Source organism: Anser cygnoides, chromosome 7 (genome assembly GCF_040182565.1).
Source record: "Anser cygnoides isolate HZ-2024a breed goose chromosome 7, Taihu_goose_T2T_genome, whole genome shotgun sequence".
NCBI lineage: Eukaryota > Metazoa > Chordata > Aves > Anseriformes > Anatidae > Anser > Anser cygnoides.
The window spans coordinates 12,428,273-12,448,590 of NC_089879.1; the positions used below are offsets into that span (position 1 = coordinate 12,428,273).

The following is a 20,318-nucleotide window of genomic DNA, read 5'->3' on the forward strand; positions in this document are numbered from 1 at the left end:
CCCTGGGGATCTCTCATAAGCTTGTGTCTCTGTTCTGTGCTGTCTGTGCTGACAAATGGTTGCATCCCTGACAACAGATGCTATAGGAACTCCATTTATCTCTATGATCTACGTTAAGTCAGAGGAGGTAAAATTAAAATCTGCATACAAACAGAGCGTAGTTTCTTCTTTCTTGAAGTATAGGAACTTACAGGTAGGTCAGGTCTCAGCAGGCTTCTGACATGTCAGGCTGTACAGTCCCAGGCTGCAGCAAGATAAAGTACTCTCTCTCACAGGACCCTCTTGACTACAAAGGCTCACAAGAAGGCACAACCCTCAAACATAGTAATAGTAATTTAAAAGGGAAAAGAAAAACAGGTTTGGGACATACTGAAAAAAACAACTATGTTTTAAGAGTATTCTACTAACACTCATATTTTGCCTTTCCATCTCAGCATCTTCCATTCATTTTGAACCGTGGTTAAAACATTAAGTTAATTCTACTAGTATACGGAAGCTATCTTTCTTACTTAGTCAAGGTCAAAAAGCTACAGAGAAAGTATTATGACACCTGTAACTCAAATGATCTCTTTTCCACAGTTTCAGGTCTTGGTTCTGCAAACATTTACAAAAATTCTTTTTTCATGAGTGACAAATTCAAGCCAAACTAATGAGACAAGTAGAGAGAAGCCCATGCACAAGAGCTCACAAGATTGAACCTTGCAGATAAAACGCACCATATAATATATCCTTTGACTCTGCCACAGATGTTGTGTATGACCTTGAGGAAATCATCTTTGCTTCATCAGTAGGTGAAGGAAAATAATGCTTCTTCATTCCCAATTTTAGTCTTTATTTGAATCGTCAGTTCTGGAGACTGATGGTGACTGCTCCTGAAGTATATTTACCAGGCAGAATATACTGCAATGTTAACCAGATCAGTCACATTTGTACAATCCACTGGTAAAACCAGAGCCGATAAATCTGAGCTCAGATGATACAGATGCTGTGTTTCAGAGCTATGGCCTTTGCCGTACAGCAGTAGGCAGGTTCTGCCCACACAGGATCTGGACTGAGTAGCGTGTGTTTTGGAGTGCTAACAAGAACATCCTACACAGCTCAACAGGTCCAGAGAATGGTGCATGAGGAGACAATTAAAACTCAATTTGCAGCTCAGGTAATTTAGTGTCCGTTAATGGCAGCTGTAAAGCCAAGAACTATATAGCAACTGTATTTCATCAGGCTGAAGGAAAAGATTAGGGATAAAAGACAACAGAAAGAACTAGTTCTCTCTCTCCTGCCCTGTGGCTCTAACTCAGCCCCACTGCATTTGTGTTACAAATAGATTTTTTTAAATCATGCCAGCAAGTGCCAATTTGTAGCACGTGATGTTTTTCACAGTGTCTCCTTAATAAGGAAAAAGGGTAAAAAGAAACCTTCCATTTGCCAAATGGCTTCAGGATACTCCAGAGCTCAGTCCCTCACCAATAGCGTAGGATACAATCTTAGGAAAAAAACAGCAAATGACTAATGGGATATGTGGCAAAGGATGGCAGCTCAGTTCAGGCTGGGTTAGCAAGCATCAGGTGCGTGCTAGGCTGATGAAGCAGTGCTTCTATCTCACATTTGATGAGTAGGTAGAAAACAAAATGCTGTCTAATTCCCTCTGGGACCAAATGCACCGAAAACTAAAGGCAAAACCAAAACAAGTTCAGATCACGGTTCTGCACTGAGGATCCAATAAGAGCTCAGGAATTCCCTTAGGAGATGCATGAGGCCACGGTGGGATTTGCTCTCAATTACTCTCCAAGTAAGCAAGAAGAAATAAAATGAGGTCAAAGTGACTTGCACTCATTTAGGATCTTTATCTCCTGCAGGAGGAGATGTCAATCCCAATGAGATAGCGAGTTTCCAGCCAGGTAGGTGCATTCCTATGAGATTCCAATATTACAGTCACAATTAACTTCTTCCTTCATTAACCTGAACTGCAACGCAGCATTGCTGTCTGCCAGCTCATAAATAGTTGCCTCACTTCATCCCCAAGAAGCAGCACAGAAACAAACAAACTTAATTAGATTTAGCTTTCAGAGCTCCTGACTCTCCAAATACCTCTAAGCATTTCTCATTGTGATGGGCCAAGTCTAGAGGCATGAATAGGTATGAGAGGTGTCGCACATCTTTGGCTTTTATAGCTTCAGTGATTTGGCTTTTCCATTTTGACTGTATGGCAACTGGGAAATTAGCCTGCAAAACCATTTACTCAAAGCTCTTTAGCTGAGCACCATGAATTTATTTCTGCTTTATGCTGTTTACAACTACTGTTCAAATCCTCTAGCTAAAAGGTCTACCTGCAAATAAAATCTGAAATGCTTCAGTTCTGCTATGAGGAGAAATCTGGGGGAATCCTCATTTCAGTCACTGTTGCTGGGTGACGTTTTATGCTGATTCTGCACAGAAAGAAAGACTACAGACCTTTTAATTCTTCAGGGTATTGCCTACAACAATGATGGTACCAGCACAGGAGAAAAGCTAAAGATGACTGCATCCAATTGAATTGCAAAGCAAATTCATGAAGGCAGGTATTTCTAAGACATCAGAACTGTCACTGCAGATCTTAAATGCAATCAGGACCTCACATTTATCCGCATTTATCTGAGCAATACTATATACAGGCAACTGCGTTTGGGTTTGATTTTGTCAGTTAGAGCTGTCATTCTATTCCTTTTTTTCTCCCTCCTTTTCTCTTTTAAATGCTTTTTAATTCCATCCTCTCAACCTCCACAGGAATCCCAAGGGTAGAGATAAAACTTTCTCAGTGAAAACTGGGTTTTCAACTAAACACCTTCACCAAGAATATTCACTTTACACAGAGCATTTCATGGAGGAAATAATACAAGAAATCTATGGTTCAACAACAGTTCCTTAGGATTCAGCATTGCACCTCAGTGTCTGAAAGGAACAGTGCTTCAGAAACACAGGACTTCTGTTCTCATCTTCTTTTGGAAGGGATTCGCATCTACCTACGATGCATAAATTCTAAAATGAATCCTGTTATTGGCAAAGAAGAAGAAAGCAGGCATTCATGAGATATGTGATCTTGCCCAACAGACCAACCCATGTTAGAGGGCATGGTCTCAGAGCACTTAAGCTCTAAGAGGTGCTATTTCAAAGTGCACAGGGTTAGTCCAAGAATCTAAGGCATAGCTGTGGAAATTATCTAACAGAAACCTTTCAAAGAAAAGAAAAAGATAAAAGATAAAGAAAAGTAGGAATTAAAAGTTGAGAAATGTTCTTATTAAAACAGAGACTGTTTTTTCCCTTAGCGCTTTGGAAGAAATAAACAATTCAATTCTAATTCCCACACTGCTGTGAAAGACGCCTCTAGTAAAACGTAACTAACGCCCAAAATACAGCATTAAATTAAAGGTCAGCAGAGAACTGAGATCTCTGCCCAGCAGAGAAAGCAGCCTTTTGTTATATCCCTTAAAGACAGACAAGAGTCTGTTGGGTTAAAAAAATAAAATAAAAGCCAAAGCTATGCATTTTGTGAGCCCCAGCTTTTCAGAGCACACAGCCATCTGACCTTCAACCCCACTCAACTGCAAGGAAGGTGTACTGCTGAACATACGTGGATATTTTGCCTCTCTGAAGTTCACCACAGTATTACCAGGTTTGTTAAAATGTGTATGTCAGCTGTGCCAAAGCAGATACTTCTTCATGTGGCCTCTCTGGCAAACAACCATGTGGGTGGATGCACTGAAGGGAAAGATGTGTCCTAGAATACACTGCCAATTAAGAGAATCTTCATGGGTATGGCAGTGTCACAAACACAGGCAACTCAGCTTCTCACTAGAGCTCCAAGCAATAACTCGTAAGAAAGCAATGGCCTTCAGGACTTCAGAAACTGCTAGGTCTAATGATCACCTGGAAATCAAGGCAGATTTTCTTCATCTAAGGAAAATTCCTCTTCACTTCCACAAGTTCTTAGTGTGGAAATGAAAGAAGAAACAGCGCAAGCATCTGCAAGAAGAGCAGGTACAAGCCTGGCAGTTTCAGCTACCAACAGAAAGGCCGTATGAACACTGGCCAGTTGCAAAGAGCTGTGAAACCCTGATCTCCTTAGCTTTCAGAAGAGCATGAACAGTGCAGCTGCTCCACCAGAAGACGAAGTCATCCTGGGTCACGGTAGGAATTATTTCTGCTCTGGTGAAGCCAGAGGCTATGGACTTACAGCAGGATACAGCCCACTCATTTATCTCCTTATGGCAGCACTCCAGGGTGGTTCCATTTCAGATCATAAGATTATTAAGGTTGGAAAAGCTCTCCAAGATCATCTGGTCCAACCGTCCCCATTCCACCACCAATGTCACCCATTAAACCATGTCCCTAAGCACCACGTCCAACTTTTCCTTTAAACACCCCCAGGGACGGTGACTCCAACACCTTCCTGGGCGACCTGTTCCGATGCTTAACCAATCTTTCTGAGAAGAAATTTCTCCTAATTTCCAACCTGAACGTCTCCTTGAGGCCATTCCTTCTTGTAATAATTTAAATTATTGTAATAAAATAAAAATAATGAACCGCAAAACCTCAAATTACACAATGGTGAAGAGCATTTTCCAAACATCTACTTGCAATTTCGAGGAAATAGCTTGCATAGACATCCCCCATCTCAGCTCAAAAAGGCCATCAGCAGAATAGGTCATCAGCTGCAAGCAGGGGCTCTGGGACCCAGAGCTGCCTCTGCCCAGCACCACATGGGGATGCAGCCAAAGCCACCTCAGCTCAGCCTATGAGGCTCTGTGCCTTTACTAACTCTGAGTCTGTGAAGGGTTGGTATCTCCCAGTGGCAACATGTAAAACCAATGAACGTTGACAAACTGAGCCTGACTTCTAGGTACTTAACAGCAGCAAAGCCAGGGAGACCTAAGGCCACCCTGGATTTATTACCATGATGAAACTAGAGACTGTGTTTCTTCAGCTCTTCCCCCATCTACTGCATCTACTACTACTTTCCTCTTCAAGCACAAACACATGATGTCTCCACTGTCTTTTTGCCCACGGATAAACAATAGGGACTGCTGTGTTTCACAGAGGATCAAAGGATAGGAACGATGGGCCAGCTGCTTTCAGGCTGCTCCAGCATTTGTCAGTCTGCTGTGGCAGGAACGATGTTTCAAAACATGGCAGGACACCAGATACAGACAGGGGCAATAGTCAACACCGTGCTGGGGCTTTCCAGTAAGGGATGGGAGAAATACACAGGAGCAGCTTAGCAGGAAGCCTAAAGAGAACATGAAATGAATAATATTGATTAAAAATATAACCTAAACTGAAACAAGAGTTTTTAGTTTAAAAGAGGAAGAACAAATATACATGAAGCTAACTGGGAACTTGCTTTTGCCATCAATGTTACATAGCAGATGCTCAGACATGACCTTTGTGGGTGAGAGAATAAAACCCAAAGAGAATTCAATATTTTAAGGCCAGAGGAACCATTAGGTCATCGAGTCCAACCTCCCTGTGCAGTATGTGTTCCAGAATTTCACCAAATCATTCCTGTACTAAGCTCAGTATTTCTTCCAGAAAGTAACCTACTTTGTAAGAAAAGCACAAATGCTTGGAGTGCCTCAGATCCCTGAGGGCTTTATGCCCTCCTGTACTGGTGAAGTAGTCATCAGCTGTGTCTTTCTCAGTACCAAGAGAAGGGGAATGACACAGGCTCCCAGCCCCTGGGTTATAACCATGCCTCATCCATCTGCTCCACCCCTGCATTTCAAGTCTGGCCCCATCTGATCCCCCAGTACTGCAGTAACAGTGATGTTGTTACTGCGAAATCAGTGCTCCACCATAACTTGGCAGCACTGAGCACTGAAACATGACAGAAGCCAACAAAAAAAAAAAAAAAAGAAAAAAAAACTTATAATGTATTCACAAAAATTAAAAGGAAACAAAAAAGCTTTTATTTTAAAAGAAAAAAAAAAAAAAAAAAAAAGCTAGTGTTTAAATCCTCTTTCCTCATACTTAAATGAGCCCAGGGTTATGCCACAATTCAGGTAAATGATGTTTATATAACTGGCATTTGGCTGAATGCATAATTTCTATTTAACAGCTGAAGAGAGGCATTTCAGTGCTTCAAAGAAATCTGACAGGTAATTCCCACTGTAGTTCTGCAGGGTAGCTGAGAGGTAATTATCCTTCTCACTAGTAAATCAATTAGGAATGAATGTATGGAAAGCTTTTCCCCTCCTCCAAGTAACTCCTAATCCTCTAAGCGCTAATGAGCAGACAGTGCTAGCAACCCATCAGAAAGAGACAGGAGCCGAGGCACACAAGGTCCTACCAATATCTGATGCCTAAGGAGAAAATATCGTGCCTGGAAAGGGCCTGCACAATTCACTGTGTGCACACAGGCCCTGTTGCTCGTGGTATCTTTCTCCCACTGTTTATTGCCTCAAAGATTTATTTTTGAGGCTCACAGGAGATCCCTGCACTGCGTGCAATTGGGCAGCACTCCCGCTGTCAGAGGGGAAGCACAAGGGATCCAGACTTTGTCCGCTGGGGTGCAACTGATTCACCAACTGCTTTGTGATTCATTATCGGTGGTTGCGCTCAGGAGCTCAGCAAAAATGCTATGCTTACTCTGCAGGCCATTTTAACAATGTTCACCGAGAGAGACCTGAAGAAAATTACAACCTAAGAGCATTTTTTTGCCAGACACAACCTTGTGAATCTGTAATAGGTAGGTGTAAAATAAGCCTGATAATAATGAATTTGACAAATCCCTGATTCTCTAATCCAGTGACATCTTCCCCAAGAATTTCCAAAAATCTGAATTTATGCTTGGAAATGCTTTGCTGATCAAAGCAGTCAGCTCTGGGTTCAGACAAACCACCTGTTTAACTATGCCCAGTAACAGTGTCCTTATATTTAGCAGAGGTGGAAAGAATGAAAACAAGTTGTTCCCACAACCAACATACTAAAGCTGCTTTCCTATGGATTTTCCTTACAGCTCCTCTCTGTTTCAAATGATTTTTCAGAAGGGAGGAAAGGGGGGAAGACAGACAGGTCCAGAAATCATTTCCTAACAACATAAGACCAAAAATATAAGCCAATACAAATTGTCATCTGCAATAAGAAAACAGAAGGTAAAGATAGTTCTGCATGCCACTATACAGTGATATGTGTTATTAGAGAGGAAAAAAAATAGGAGAGGGAGAAAAGACCACTAATCTGGTGAGCCTGATAGCTTGAGAAATGCTAAAGATAATCATATATCCTTGCACCCCCAATTTGTGAGGGAGACTTTACACCAGTGACGTAGGATTTGTAACTGAGCATATTGCCTCGGATTTCAGGTGGGCAGAGTTGCTTTGGAAACAGAACGAGCAAGAATTAACTCTTCAGCACCCACCACGCAGGGGGTATTAAGGCCAGGAGAGTTTATTATGAAACACCTTCATTTCATTTTGCTCAGAACAAAACAATAAAGATAGTCTTTATGAGAATTCCATTTCTGCACTCAAAAAAATTTAAACTGACCTCTGACCACCACCTTCTCGCTCTCCTCTCTATATCCCAAAGCACATATTGCTGCCTACGGTAATCAGAGCCATGGCTGCCTTAAGATTGCATGCACTGAAATACGCATCAATCCTGAAAACTCTGTAGACTGACCGATGATGGAAAAAACAGTGTCAGTAATAATAATAGTAGGAGTAGCAGAATACAAGTTTGGAAACCTAAGGAGGGAGACGAGCTGGGCCCTTTGGAAGTGACGAAACAGAACGTGCTGCTCCCCATCCAAACAGCTCCATTTGCTGCCAGCAGTTAGCTGCATGCTGCAGCCTTCCTGTATTTATTTCTGTGGGTAGCTGAGAGCACCTTTGTCCCACTACCTCCCTTGAATCCGCACAGGCAATAATTTTAAACCAAAAAGGCACTGAGCGGTAACTCCTGGGCTGCGCTCTGTGAGCCAGCCTAAGCCCTAATTGCATTATGTGGGAAGCATGAGCAGGGGGTTTGAAAGCTGTGACCTCATCTTCTCTCCTACACAGTCAAATCACATCGTAGGTCTCCCACCCACTTGCCCCAGCACATTCTCCTTTCGGCCCCCTTATATGATGTAACCAATGAAAATGTCATTTACATCTTTACCTCCAACTTCTCCACAAAATCCAGGGAAAGCATAAGCATAAAATGCAGGAAGAAATGCCTTTTCTCTGTTATTGCGAATAATAAAGAAACAGAGAAGGCAAAAAGAGGCATATTAGCTAATAAGTCAGCGTAAGCAAGATTCCAGGAAGCATTTGTGTGAGTTCAGCTCTTTAACGTATAAGAGTCAGAAGAAAAAAAAAAAGCAACCTGTTTTACTTCTTTAACTCCTTCAGCAGGAGATTAAGGACTCCATCCCCAGCACAAGTAAAACAGGCACAATTCTACTGAAAACCATGGAATTGCACTAGTGTGACTTAAACAGCAAATTCAAGCTCCGATGAATTGCCAATGGATTTCACTATAGGATCATAATTCCTCTCGGAAGGAACAAAGAGTCATAATTTTGTTTCTATAGCTACCAGCTTGACAGCTCTCCCTTACCTTCCTCTTGTTAGTGGGACTGACATAAAGGTAGCTCAGCACAGTCTTCAGGCCTACTTTGTCATTTAGCTTTTCATAGGTAGTGCCATAGTCTGTTGACCTGGAGAAAAGAGGAGACAAAAAGAGTTTATGTGGTTATTATGGGAAAGAAATGACTGCGAACAGATGCTCAAAGTTACAGCTTGAGCGTTATTACCCTTAAAACTTCAGCTTTTCCGTTTCATTCAGGGTGGTAAGAAGAAAAGAAGAAAACTTGAGTCTTTGGGACAGGGTCTGTCACCACATCAGTTGACCTTACAGCACTCGGGGAACTGTGGTGTGCTCATGAAGATCTCTGTGGACTTCAGGGGGACTCTGCTCTCACATGCTGGTGTGGGATTGCAAATGATACCTGCATGAGGACTCTGATCTCAGCAGCACCCTTAGCACAAATTCTATTTTCAGACAAATCCAGCAGAAGAATCCAAATTAAACCCATCAACAACAATTTTAAGTGGGCTGATTTTTGACTTGAGATGGGGATCCAAATGTGGCTCACAATTGTAACAGCTAAACTCACGTCTAGATAAAAATGTACCTAAACTGGCATCTTGAGTCCTCAATCACCCCCACCCTACTCTGTGTCGGGCGTTTAATTTTTCTGAGCTACAGAGACAGATTCAGGCCCCTACACAAGCAAATCCCACCCGGAGGAGCAGATGCTCTGGGGGTGGCATTACCCATTCGTGACTGGAGAAGAGAGCTGCTTCGTCACAGAGGGTTTTCTGTAGCTTCCTCCTCCTCGTTTGTGGGCATGCTTGAAACCCCGCTTTGCCCTGCTTGTTTCTCGTCTGCTTTCACACTCTGCTTTACTTAACAAACAAGATTTTTCCTACCAGAACAAATCAACAACTACCCAGGCCAGGATCCCACACCTGAACAGCGGTCAGCACCAAGACCAACCCTCGGTTCTTTGCCTGGCAGGGCAATGGCCCACGTCACCCTGATGGCACCAGCACGAGCAGTGCCACCGTGCCCAGCAGCCCCAGACCTCCGCTCCAGTGGCTGCAGGAACCGAGCAATGCCGGGGTCTGCGCCCAGCTCTGCCACGCTCCTCACTGCCCCTGCAGTCCAGAACGACACCGTAAGAGCCACACTGCAAAAACAGGTAGCTGCTGTCAGGCTTCTGAGCCAGGCAGTCACAGAACCCCTGAAGCTTTTTTTTAATCAAAGATGTCGCTGCAGCACATTTGCTGTTGTGCAAATTTCAAGCACAAATCCTAAATGAGTGAGGAACTGGTTCTTTTCTTAAATGGGCCGAGGCAAACTTCCTCCTTTGAACACCCAGCAATCAGGGGTGCTTCGAGTCTTAAAAAAATTGTGTGTGCTGTGGTTTAGCTCTAATACTAAACTAGAGCTACTATTAGATTTATACTTAATACTCTTTTATACTAATGTACAGTATTGATACTCACTGGGCTTCACAGAAACATCTCACAACCACATACTGTACTCCCATGTCAGTTTCCTGCACAAAGCATCTGAAACTTTTATCTTGCCAGGTATCAATACAACACAAATTATTTAGCAGCTTTCCCCCTCCAGCAAGGCTTGCAATCAGAGCAGCTCGATAAAACCAAATAACCCTGGCCAACTGATTGCGCTCCACAAGGCCTCCAACACACGCTCATTCAACAGGTCAGAAATCTCCCAGTAACACTAAGCTAAGAGCGGTCAGTGACAGGGAGCACGTACTAAGCTACTTCCTTGGACACTCTTCCAGCATCGCTGAAGCTCCGAACAAGCCACTTCCACGAGTACACATGTACCAGCCACCAGCCGGGGAAAGAGATCACTGGTTTCAATCAGCATTCAAAGAGAACACAAATACCGGTTTAATATTCTCACAGAGCTACTTTGGTTTTATTCTCCTAGTCATTTTCCGATCTCCCAAAATGCCTTGCACTTCTAAAGATGCAGGCTGGATGCCCTAATGACTCTCTCTCATTAAACCATTATCACTCATTGCATTTGCCCTTTCAAAGAATAGCTAGAAAGGAAGTAGGATCATTATTTCGTTAGCTTCTCTAAGGCTTTCTTTATTATCATGACAGTCACCACTGGCTTCACAGAGATGTCTCAAAGGATATCACAATAATATACTGTATTTCCATAGCATTTTCCCAAAAGCTGAGGCTTTTGTCTTGTGTTAATCCTTTCAAACTAACAAAGTCCCAAGGGCTGCACTGGGAAATACTATCTCCGTTCTAGAGATGAAGGAACTGAAAGCCTGCATAGGTAATAGTGCATTTTTTCAAAAGCAGGCATCTACAATTAGCCTTTTCAGCTTCTTAAATCATTAAGTATACAGCTTGATAATCAAATCTGCTAAACTCCTAACACCACCAAGTTCCCTAATTTGAAAGCAAGTGTTTACTAAGACACACAGAAAGAAAAGTTTGTTGCCTAATTTTAGCAACCAAAGCCTGACTATTTTCAGAGATGTGACCTGCAGGTGGAACTGAACTGTTCCACCTCCATTTTTAATTTTAACTTCAACCTTTTACCTTTATTAATCACTTAACTTTGCAGTTAAAGACTTTAACTGAAAATTAACTAGCTCGCATGTATTTAGAGTTGTTTAACACTATGAGTAGACTGGATACCACATTTTCTGCCATACCTGTGGTTCTCATTAGCATCCACACCAAAGCACATTGTTAAAGCAGCAGAGGCCAAGTGACCCTGCCCAGCTGGTTCCTCTGACTTGTTCCCTTAGGCCATCACTGGGGTCCTATCACTTGCAAGGGCATTGTCAAAATTATTTATTTATTTTTATATATAAAGCAGTCTTCAAATATATCAATTTGAGTGTGTGTGCACATATACATATACACAATGCTTCCATAAAATAAATTGTTGTGCCTTATTAAACCACTGGTAGCACCAGAACTGCTACAACACGGAACGGGCCCTGGCTATATATACAAAGCCTATAAAAGCTCACTCCACGTATTTTGTCCCACGTGTCCTTGTCCTTGATCTTACAGCATTTCACTGTCCTCTCTACGCTGTATTTCAGCTTGCAAACCATGCTGCTGGCAATACCCCAAAAAAAGACTGCACAGTGAAAAGCAGTGGAACTCAAGGGGCAGTCCAGTCTTGAATGGACCTTTGTTTACTCCAGTTCAGGTTTTTTGATTTTTGTTCTTTGTTGTTTTTTGTTTGTTTGTTTGTTTGGGGGAGGAGGGGTTGGTGGTGAGGTTTTTGTTTTTTTTTTCATGATTATTATTATTATAATCAGCAGTAGCTAACAGCCATGGGGAGGAATCTCTTCGCCGGTCTTGGTTAACATGAAGAACGACTTGATGCAATGCAACAAAATCATAATATTTGTATAACCAAATAAATAAGTGTGCTTTTCCCCAAACATGCTCTGGCACCAAATTCTGAGTATTCCCCTTGGAAGATTTATAACAAATAATTTACTGAAATATGGCAAATTCTCCCATAATTATTTTCCTTCCCAACTATTTATAGTGGCATATCACCTGTTTGACTCCAGTACCATCTCCCCGACGTGCCACGAGGTGTTTTAGCCCTTGCTGCAGCTGCTATCCCATAGTCAGCACTGCAGGGCTCAACAAGCACACCAGGTGGAGAAGCTCCTCTCCACCAAACCTGGCCATCAATCAGCGCACTGAGAGCTAACACAATCCACCTTATTCCTGTAGCTCTCAGCCTGAGCTTCCCTGTGATTGTGACAGACAGGCCGGAGCCAGCAAACTCCAATATCGCGATAAGCCTTGCTCATCCCAGGGACGGGGATGTGAAGCAGAGGTGTGGAGATGCAGGATGATGCTGTCCCAATAGCTTTGAGGAGCCTTCCCTTCTGATGGTTTCCATCTCAGAGCACTGTCAGGTAGAGCAAAGGAGATTTCATTTGTCTGCAGTCGTAGCTCCTCAGCTACGGGGATAAGCTATAAATTTGTAATCAGTCTCCCAAGTGCAAAAGAGATGCAAATAGTGGGGCTGGATGGCTGGGAGGGACAAATCAACCTCCTGGAGCATGTGTGTGTAACCAGCTCTCCTGTCAGGGGGTTTCTCCTTTGCTTCTGTGACTCTCACTGCCTGTGTCCACGAAGGAGAAGGAGCAGGCATGGCTTTGATTCTAGATTATCAACCTTTTTCCTAAGATACAAAGTCTTATGCATTCACCTCCAGACCAGTCCCGCTACACACACATCCGCAGCCCCACGTGGAGAGCCACGTGGAGGCACAGCCCCACTTCAGCAAGGAGAACATCCCACCTCGGTGTGCTTCACAGAGCAGGAGCACACACAGCCCAGATTAACATTTTCTCTTCTCCTGTGCCTGCAGACTGTCTGCCTGCAGTGTGCCTGTCTCGCTGTGCCCCCCAAACAACTTCTTGTTTTTACCCATTGGCCAATTCTCTCCCAGTTTGACAGAAACAAAAACCCTGGAGAACAAAGTTTCTACGAGTTTCACGAAAACCAGCAGCCAGCAAAAAGAGAGAAAACTTACGCTCAGTGAAAAGCTGCAGCATGAAGACAAATCCCATGAGACACAAGAGCAGGCACAGCTCTGAGCATCCAGCTGCAGGAAAACGTTCAAACCCAGCTCACATATTAATACTCTACAAAGACTCCAACTGCACAGCACAAGAAGTCAGGCTGCCAAACTTCCGTTGCTTGTGCAAATTTGTTCGTCTCTTCCTTCCCCTTCCTTTCCCTCAAAGTACGCTCCCTGAGCTACAGGCCTCTCTGAAGCTTTGGCACGCCAAGAGGCTCCTTCAGAGTCAGAGTCCAGCTTGACCGACCCCTGGGGTAGTCCCACACGGGAACCCCTTTGGTCAGCTCCTTTAGAGACCATAAGTGGTTTGGGGCTCTGGTAAAAGCCATTTCAGCACTAACCCCACTGCGCTGCTTTGTACCAGAATAGCTAAATGGCACACAGGGTACAGGAACCCAGCTCACTACGCAGTAACACAGAGAACAGGTCCCACTAACGTACACGTGGGGCTGAGGGCTGCTCCCCAGCGAAAAGTTATCAGCCATCTAGCAGCAGGCATGGAGAAGCTTTTGCCTGGGAGCTGCAGGTTCATTTGCAAGGCCTGTGTGCTGCAGTGCACGGGTGCACCAGAGACAGCCCCAGGGTGACCACTGCCAAGGCAGGGAACGCGTGCAGGTGTAGCAGTGCTCCCCCAGAGGCAGTAGACGTGGCACAGCTGTTATTTATGACACAGAGCTGTTATTTATGCTATCAAAATCGGCTGTGATGGAGCTAACCAAAAGAATCCAGTCCTTATCCTTCCCTCTCTGCAGCTGACAGAAGCCTGGATCTGGACATTTTACAACAAAGGTATCTGTGGAAGCCCTGGGGGGCTGTGCCTGCTTACTTAACCAAGAAAATCCAAGTAGCAGTACTCTGTGAATCTTTCACTTCACAGAGCAAAACATCTGCTGTGCTGAGAGCTTGTTTTCACCCAACCACGATTTCAGAGTGACCATAACATAGCACCAGAATATCTTTACAGCTACGAACAGAAACAACTCCCTCTCTCCATCCCTACCCCTCTAAAGAAAACTAAGGGCAGTAATGAAAATCTGCGGAAGAGAATATAAACCAAACAAGCATATGGTGCTGCCTTTTTTTTTTTTTGCCCCTTTTTTTTTTCAGCAAAGGTATCTTCTCTTGTTTTTTCAATATGAGTCTTTGGGAAGCCTTTGGATGTCTCAGAGGCTGGCCAACAGGATACAGAATATTACACTTCTGGACTGATAGGCAATAAAACATAGATGATATGAGCATCAGTCACATTTCTAGTGGGTGATTGCTCATCACTGTTTCATTTGATCACCATCCCACAAGGCAGGGGAGCTGTTCACACAAGCAGTCATTCCTTTGTAGAAATGATTGCTCAGATGGGCATCAATTCAGTCTCTGGAGATGTAGTTTTCTATATTCAGCCTACAGGGACAGTGGGCATTAACTTTAAAGCATGTGTTTGCAACACATCTGTTCTTCTTGTGCCATAGGAACACAGGGGTGCTTTGGATAACCCCAGTAATCACTATCCAGAACAACGTGTCTAAATATAGGCAGGATATGTATGCACACATTATATTTATATACGTGTGCATAAATAATATATTTCTATATATACACACATTCTCACACACCTACATTAGAGGCAGTACGCCTCTACTGTGGGACACAGATTTGGCTAAATGCGGCTCTGAAACTCAGGCCATTTTGCTTCTGCCAAAGGATGGCAAAATCTTTCCTCTGAAGTAGAGGACAGTAACCAAACTAGTGGATCCTGACACTTCGTAGTAGGCAAGAGTGAACAATAAAACCTGGGTCTAAAAGCCTATTGCAAAATACTCGGCGTTTAAAGAAACTAGGATCCTGATCAAAGCAAGCAGGCTGCAGGTGTAGTTGTTCCTAAGCTTTGCTTTATATTCTGCTGCAAAATAACCCACAATAAGGAAGCACAAAAGCAGCAAACAACTGGGGCCTCCTATTGTGCTACTAAAATAGCTATTTCCACTGTAAGAATCCATATCTTCTATACCATGGAGGTTTATCTCAACTTAATTTTAGCTACCTACGAACCAGGTATTTAACTCTGTTTCCCAAGCCTATCCATATTTCCTCTCTAACCACGGACAGAGACTGTTAACTTCAGAGAATGACTCATTCATCCTAAAATAGGTGAGGGTGCGTTGCTTTCTTAAGGTGTCTTCCTTTATTTAATATAAAGGCAGACCATAGCAACCAATACGTGTGCTCAGCTGTTAGATGGCTAGAACAAGGTGAGGTATCTATCCCACAGTAAATGAATTAGAAAAGTTCTTGCACTGAGTTGGCGGTACAAAGGAAGGGAAGAACCTCAGCCATCCTGCCTGAGATCACAGTGAGATCACATCATTTGCTGTAATGTACCAACACTGTTTTACATGTCCCACAGAATAACAACATTTAAGAGAATACTTCTAGAACTAGGTACCAGAGGATATGAGGACACCTCTGTGCCATACATACTCTATAGCACTGCAAAGAGGAGAGAATAGATACAAGCAGAGAAATTTGATTCAGATTTCCCATGTTTGCTGGCAGAATCAAGAATAGAAACAAAGACCTCAGGAAACGTGAACTAGCTTCTCCCCAAAAGTGAGCTAAGCACTTCCCTTCATTGGGTGCTTGCCCCATTACACCGATAGCCTGCTGACAATCCTTACGGTGGCCAGGCAAAGTAAATATTCACTGGTGGAAACCCTCCAGTGGTGTGGAGGAGAGAAACAAAAAAAGAAAAAAAAAAAAGGAAAAAAAATGCAAGATATCATGGGGTTTAGATTAGGACAGATTAATAAGAAAGGGGAAAAAAATAAAAAATTAAAACAATAAGTGTTGTATAATGCAATTGCTCACCACCAGCTGACCAGTGCCCAGCTATTCCTTAGGCAATGGCACCCCTACACCCCTCCCAACCCCCCCCCAGTTTTTATCATTCAGCATGACACCATGTGCTATGGATGGAACCTCTCTGTGGTCAGTCTGGGCCAGCTGTTCTGGCTGTATCCCCTCCCAGCTCCTGGTGCACCCCCAGCCTCCCTGCTGGCAACACAGCACAAGAAGCTAAAAAATCCTTGGCTCTGTGTTAAGTACTGCTCTGCAACAACTAAAACTTCTGTGTGTTATCAGCATTAATTTTCTCCTAAATCCAAAACACAGCACCATACTGGCTACCTGGAAGAAAATTAATTGTATCTCAGCCAAAAGTAGGAAAACAAGAAGCCCTAGATATATTTTTATGTATTTTCTCACTGTCCCCATGTCCCCCACCTTACTGTGAGGGTGGTCAAACCCTGGAACAAGCTTTCTAGAGAGGTGGTTGTTGCCCCATGGCTGTCATGTTCAGGAGATGTCTGGACAATGCCCTTAATAATGTATCACCTTTTGGTTAGCCCTGAAGAAGTTAGGCAGCTGGATGAGATGACCCTTGAAGGTCCCTTCCAGCTGAACCATTCTGTTTTATATGCATCCTATAATAATCACATCAGGAGCTTCAGCAGGGTCACAAGAATCCGAATCATCTGCTTGCCAAGTCTGACCTGAGACAAGGACACCACATCCCTGCAGACACCACCCAAAACAAAAGCTCAGTTCTCATGAAAGGTATGATCTGGAGCTAAGACATTCTGGCTTTGTAGAGGTCTCTCCTCTTTCTGCTCTGGTCATTTCACTGCTGTGAAATTTATGGAAAAACATTACTTTTATACAGCTCTGAAGAACTACACCTCATCATTACTCACTTCCCATTTGTTCTAAAAAATCTGACATATTTATCGTGTTCTTGATTCTGATGTATTCTAATTTTCCTAAGAGGTGTTTTATGCATCCCTAATCAGGCAGCATACTGATTCAATTCCAACCACTTGACTGACTCAGCACAGAGCTGGCCTTATCAAAACATATTCAAGAAATTGGGTCTGGAGGACACTTTAACAGCCTCAGAGATAAAAGGCAGCTTTCATGACAAAGCCTCATTAATTAATCAGATATTAATTAGATTATTAATTAGAAACAAGGCCCTTCCCAGGCCCTTTTCCACTTTTATTACTATAGCTAAAATGTTTCTGTAATGATTCTCTTAACTAGCTAATCATTTTAAATTTGCATTATTTTTAGCAAAAGGAAAGTGCTTTGATTGTGGGGTTTTCTGAAGAAGTTGCAGAGGCTCAGTATAACATCCATGCTATTAGGGGTATTTAAACTGAAACTCCTCCTAAATGTGGATTGAATAAAATGTCAAGGGGAGACTATGGAACTGCCCCAACAATAAACCTTCCATTCCTTCGCTTGATGTGGATAGCAGAGACCTCCTTCCAAACATCCAGAGGACCCGTACACTTTGAGCAACACAGTCTGACAGTCGTCACATCACTCAGAGGGGAACACGCAACTCAAACCTCAGTTTCCCAGCCAGGGATACCAACACCAGTGTTCACCTGTGACCACCAGGATGGGGGCTGTAGCCAGGGCTTGCCAGAAACGTGCCTTTGACACGCAGTCTGCCTGTTTGGGGGTCAGTGGTAGGCAGTACTGTGGGAACACCAGATGAACCCGAGTCACTTCTGACGCAGCACAAGGTATGTTAACTTTTGCAAAGCGTGAATCTTTGCAAAACTGATGTAGTTAAATAGAGCACAGTGATGGAGGTGGTACAGTCCAGTTCCTTAGCCACCGATATCAGAAGTCACAGACAACTCCTACGGCCAGCTTGCAGTGCATTCTGTTCCCTACCTCAGCTGAGCCCTTTGCCACAAGCCTCACACCTACCTGCAGCCTACAAAGCTCTCTGCCCCCAGCACCCGGCCCACACAGTCTGAGCGAAAACACCACAGGACCCCACCTGAGCCTAGGCTCCTCGGCACTCCATTTCCTTTCCCATTTAGTTATCTTAGCTCCAAGGGAAGAGACTGACTCTTACTGTGTCCAAAACAATAAGAAAATAAAAATAAAAAACCTCACAAGATGCAGCTGAGATAACAGAGGGCATATGTTGCAAGAAGTCCCTTCTAGTGATAGGATACCATGCTTACCTCCAGTCACAACATGACAGTCTCTACATGCTCCTGTTTTACAACACAGCATTAGATCCCCAGTTAAAGTCAATGTGACCCTATTAAATTCAGGTGAATGAATGATATTGACAGATCTCCGCTAATTTACACAATAAAGATCAGTAAACGCTATCCTTCTATATACTTATAAGCACACAGACTAACACCTACATTAACAAAAAATGCCAGCATTTTGCAAGCATTTCACAATTTTACATTTGTGAGCATTCTACATTTTTAAGACATTTCAGAACTTTGAACCTGCAAGGATGAGACAAAGCAATAGTGCAAGTTTGGCTTCCTTAAGAAGCATAAATAACACAAATAAGTCTCAGGCCAACATTGCTCAGAATAGGTATTTTGTTGTGGCTTTGGCATGTTTTGGCAATAATATTTTCCTACCAGAACTGTCCCCTGCACAAGCTCTTTTTCAGTAAGAAACAAATAAATAGAACAACATAAAATCAGCACAGCCCTGAATCCCTTCAGGCTTATTCCAGTTACCACTGAAATATCTGGGAGCATCTGTGACAGGGCCTGCAAACTCTCCTAGCCTCCTGAACTATATGCTAATGTTGCCGAGCATCTCAAAACACAGACATCATAATCCACAAGAGAAAAGGAGCTCTTGGGCTGGATCACGCAGCTGACAATGCCTTTATGCAGGCTGCATCACTTGCTTTGCAGGGTAGCCTGGTTATACAGAACGGTCCCAGGGTAATAAAAGCCAGGATTATTCCGAACAGTCCCAAGAGGATTCTCTCCTTTTCACATCCAAACAGCCAGGTTATGCTGCTACATCCTCTCCTAGTTCCTCAGAGTGGAGAATTTTGGTTGAGAAATATTTGGACAGGAATAAAAATGCAAAAAATGAAGAAAGCAGTCATCTTTCATAGTTTATTGGCTTTAGCAACAGTCAGATCAGCAGCTGGATTAAGCCTCTCATAACACAGCTAAAACCACTCCTACACTGCCTGGAAATATTTCATACTAGCACTATGTGAGTGCAAGACTTTTCCATCCTGTGAGCATTATTAACAACTCACTCCAGCTAGTATGTCTTCAAAATGTAGACGGTGACATCTAAGCTTGTGTGTTCACAGAATTTCCATAGAGGTAAGCTTGCTGTTTATAATGAAGGTTAATAAATGATTGAGGATCCATATGGCAGATACTCAACATGGAAACCCACCTGCCCAACTGCTTGTGAGTTTTGGGCACTTCTGACAGCACATGACGGAACATCTCTGCACCACTGTGCCCCAAGACCCCACTGCTTAATATCTTTCGAACCACAGTTGGCTCAGGCTTAATTTTGCCCCAGAAAAGCCTCCTCTTCCTGTCATCTTTTGTGCTCAGAGGCTTACCTAACACAAAACACTTTGTCTTGGGAGAATAAACCTGTTGGATTTTTTTCAGACAGAAGATCAATAAAGTGGAAACAGCTTGAAAAGTCAATCAGCTCCTGCACATCCCACAGGAGATGGCTTGGTGATTGTCATTTTAATGAAGGAATAGTAAACTGAGCACAAGGAAACGCACATCCCCTCCAAACTCACAAGAGAGAATATCTTAGGCTGAGAAGCAGTGAAAGAAATGGAGGCACTTGACTTGGGAGCCCTGCAAGGTTCCAACATTGCCACAGACTTCCAACGTGGCTGCAAGCATTTTGCCAGAGCTACACCTGGTAACACTTTTTGCTGTTACAACCATCTAGGTCAGAAGATGGCCTTTGTTCCCACAAAAATTCACATAGTTGTGGACATTTCAATTGTAAACTGAGATCAACACTTGCCCAACCACGACAGATGGACTGGAATTACTGTGTGAAGTCCTATGCCCTGTGCTATGCCAGAGGTCAGAGTACATCAACATAATTGCCTATTCTAGCTTTCAAGTCTACGACTCAGTATATTTTGGGCCTTTGGCCATGCTTTCTACTTGAGCTTGGGCTCCAGTCCCACTCAGGGTATCTGCCTCTTGATGAGCTAACTGCTGCTCACATTTCTGCATCCATGGATCCATGCTTAAAAAAAAAAAAAAAAAAAAAAAAAGCAAAACTCATTAAAGCACCCAGGGTGTCTTCAATTGTTTTCTAACCCTGCATGGTTC

At 43.2% G+C, this 20,318-nt stretch overlaps 1 protein-coding gene across 4 annotated transcripts in view; it reads right to left on the minus strand.

The window, feature by feature from the left end:
• SORCS3 (sortilin related VPS10 domain containing receptor 3) overlaps window positions 1-20,318 on the minus strand; it is a 307,083-nt gene that overhangs the window by 150,416 nt on the left and 136,349 nt on the right. For all 4 annotated transcript variants that reach the window (XM_013174527.3, XM_067000505.1, XM_067000506.1 and 1 more), the window contains exon 3: window positions 8,578-8,677. In XM_013174527.3, coding sequence (XP_013029981.2) covers window positions 8,578-8,677 — 100 coding nt within the window. The remainder of the gene's footprint in view (window positions 1-8,577; window positions 8,678-20,318) is intronic.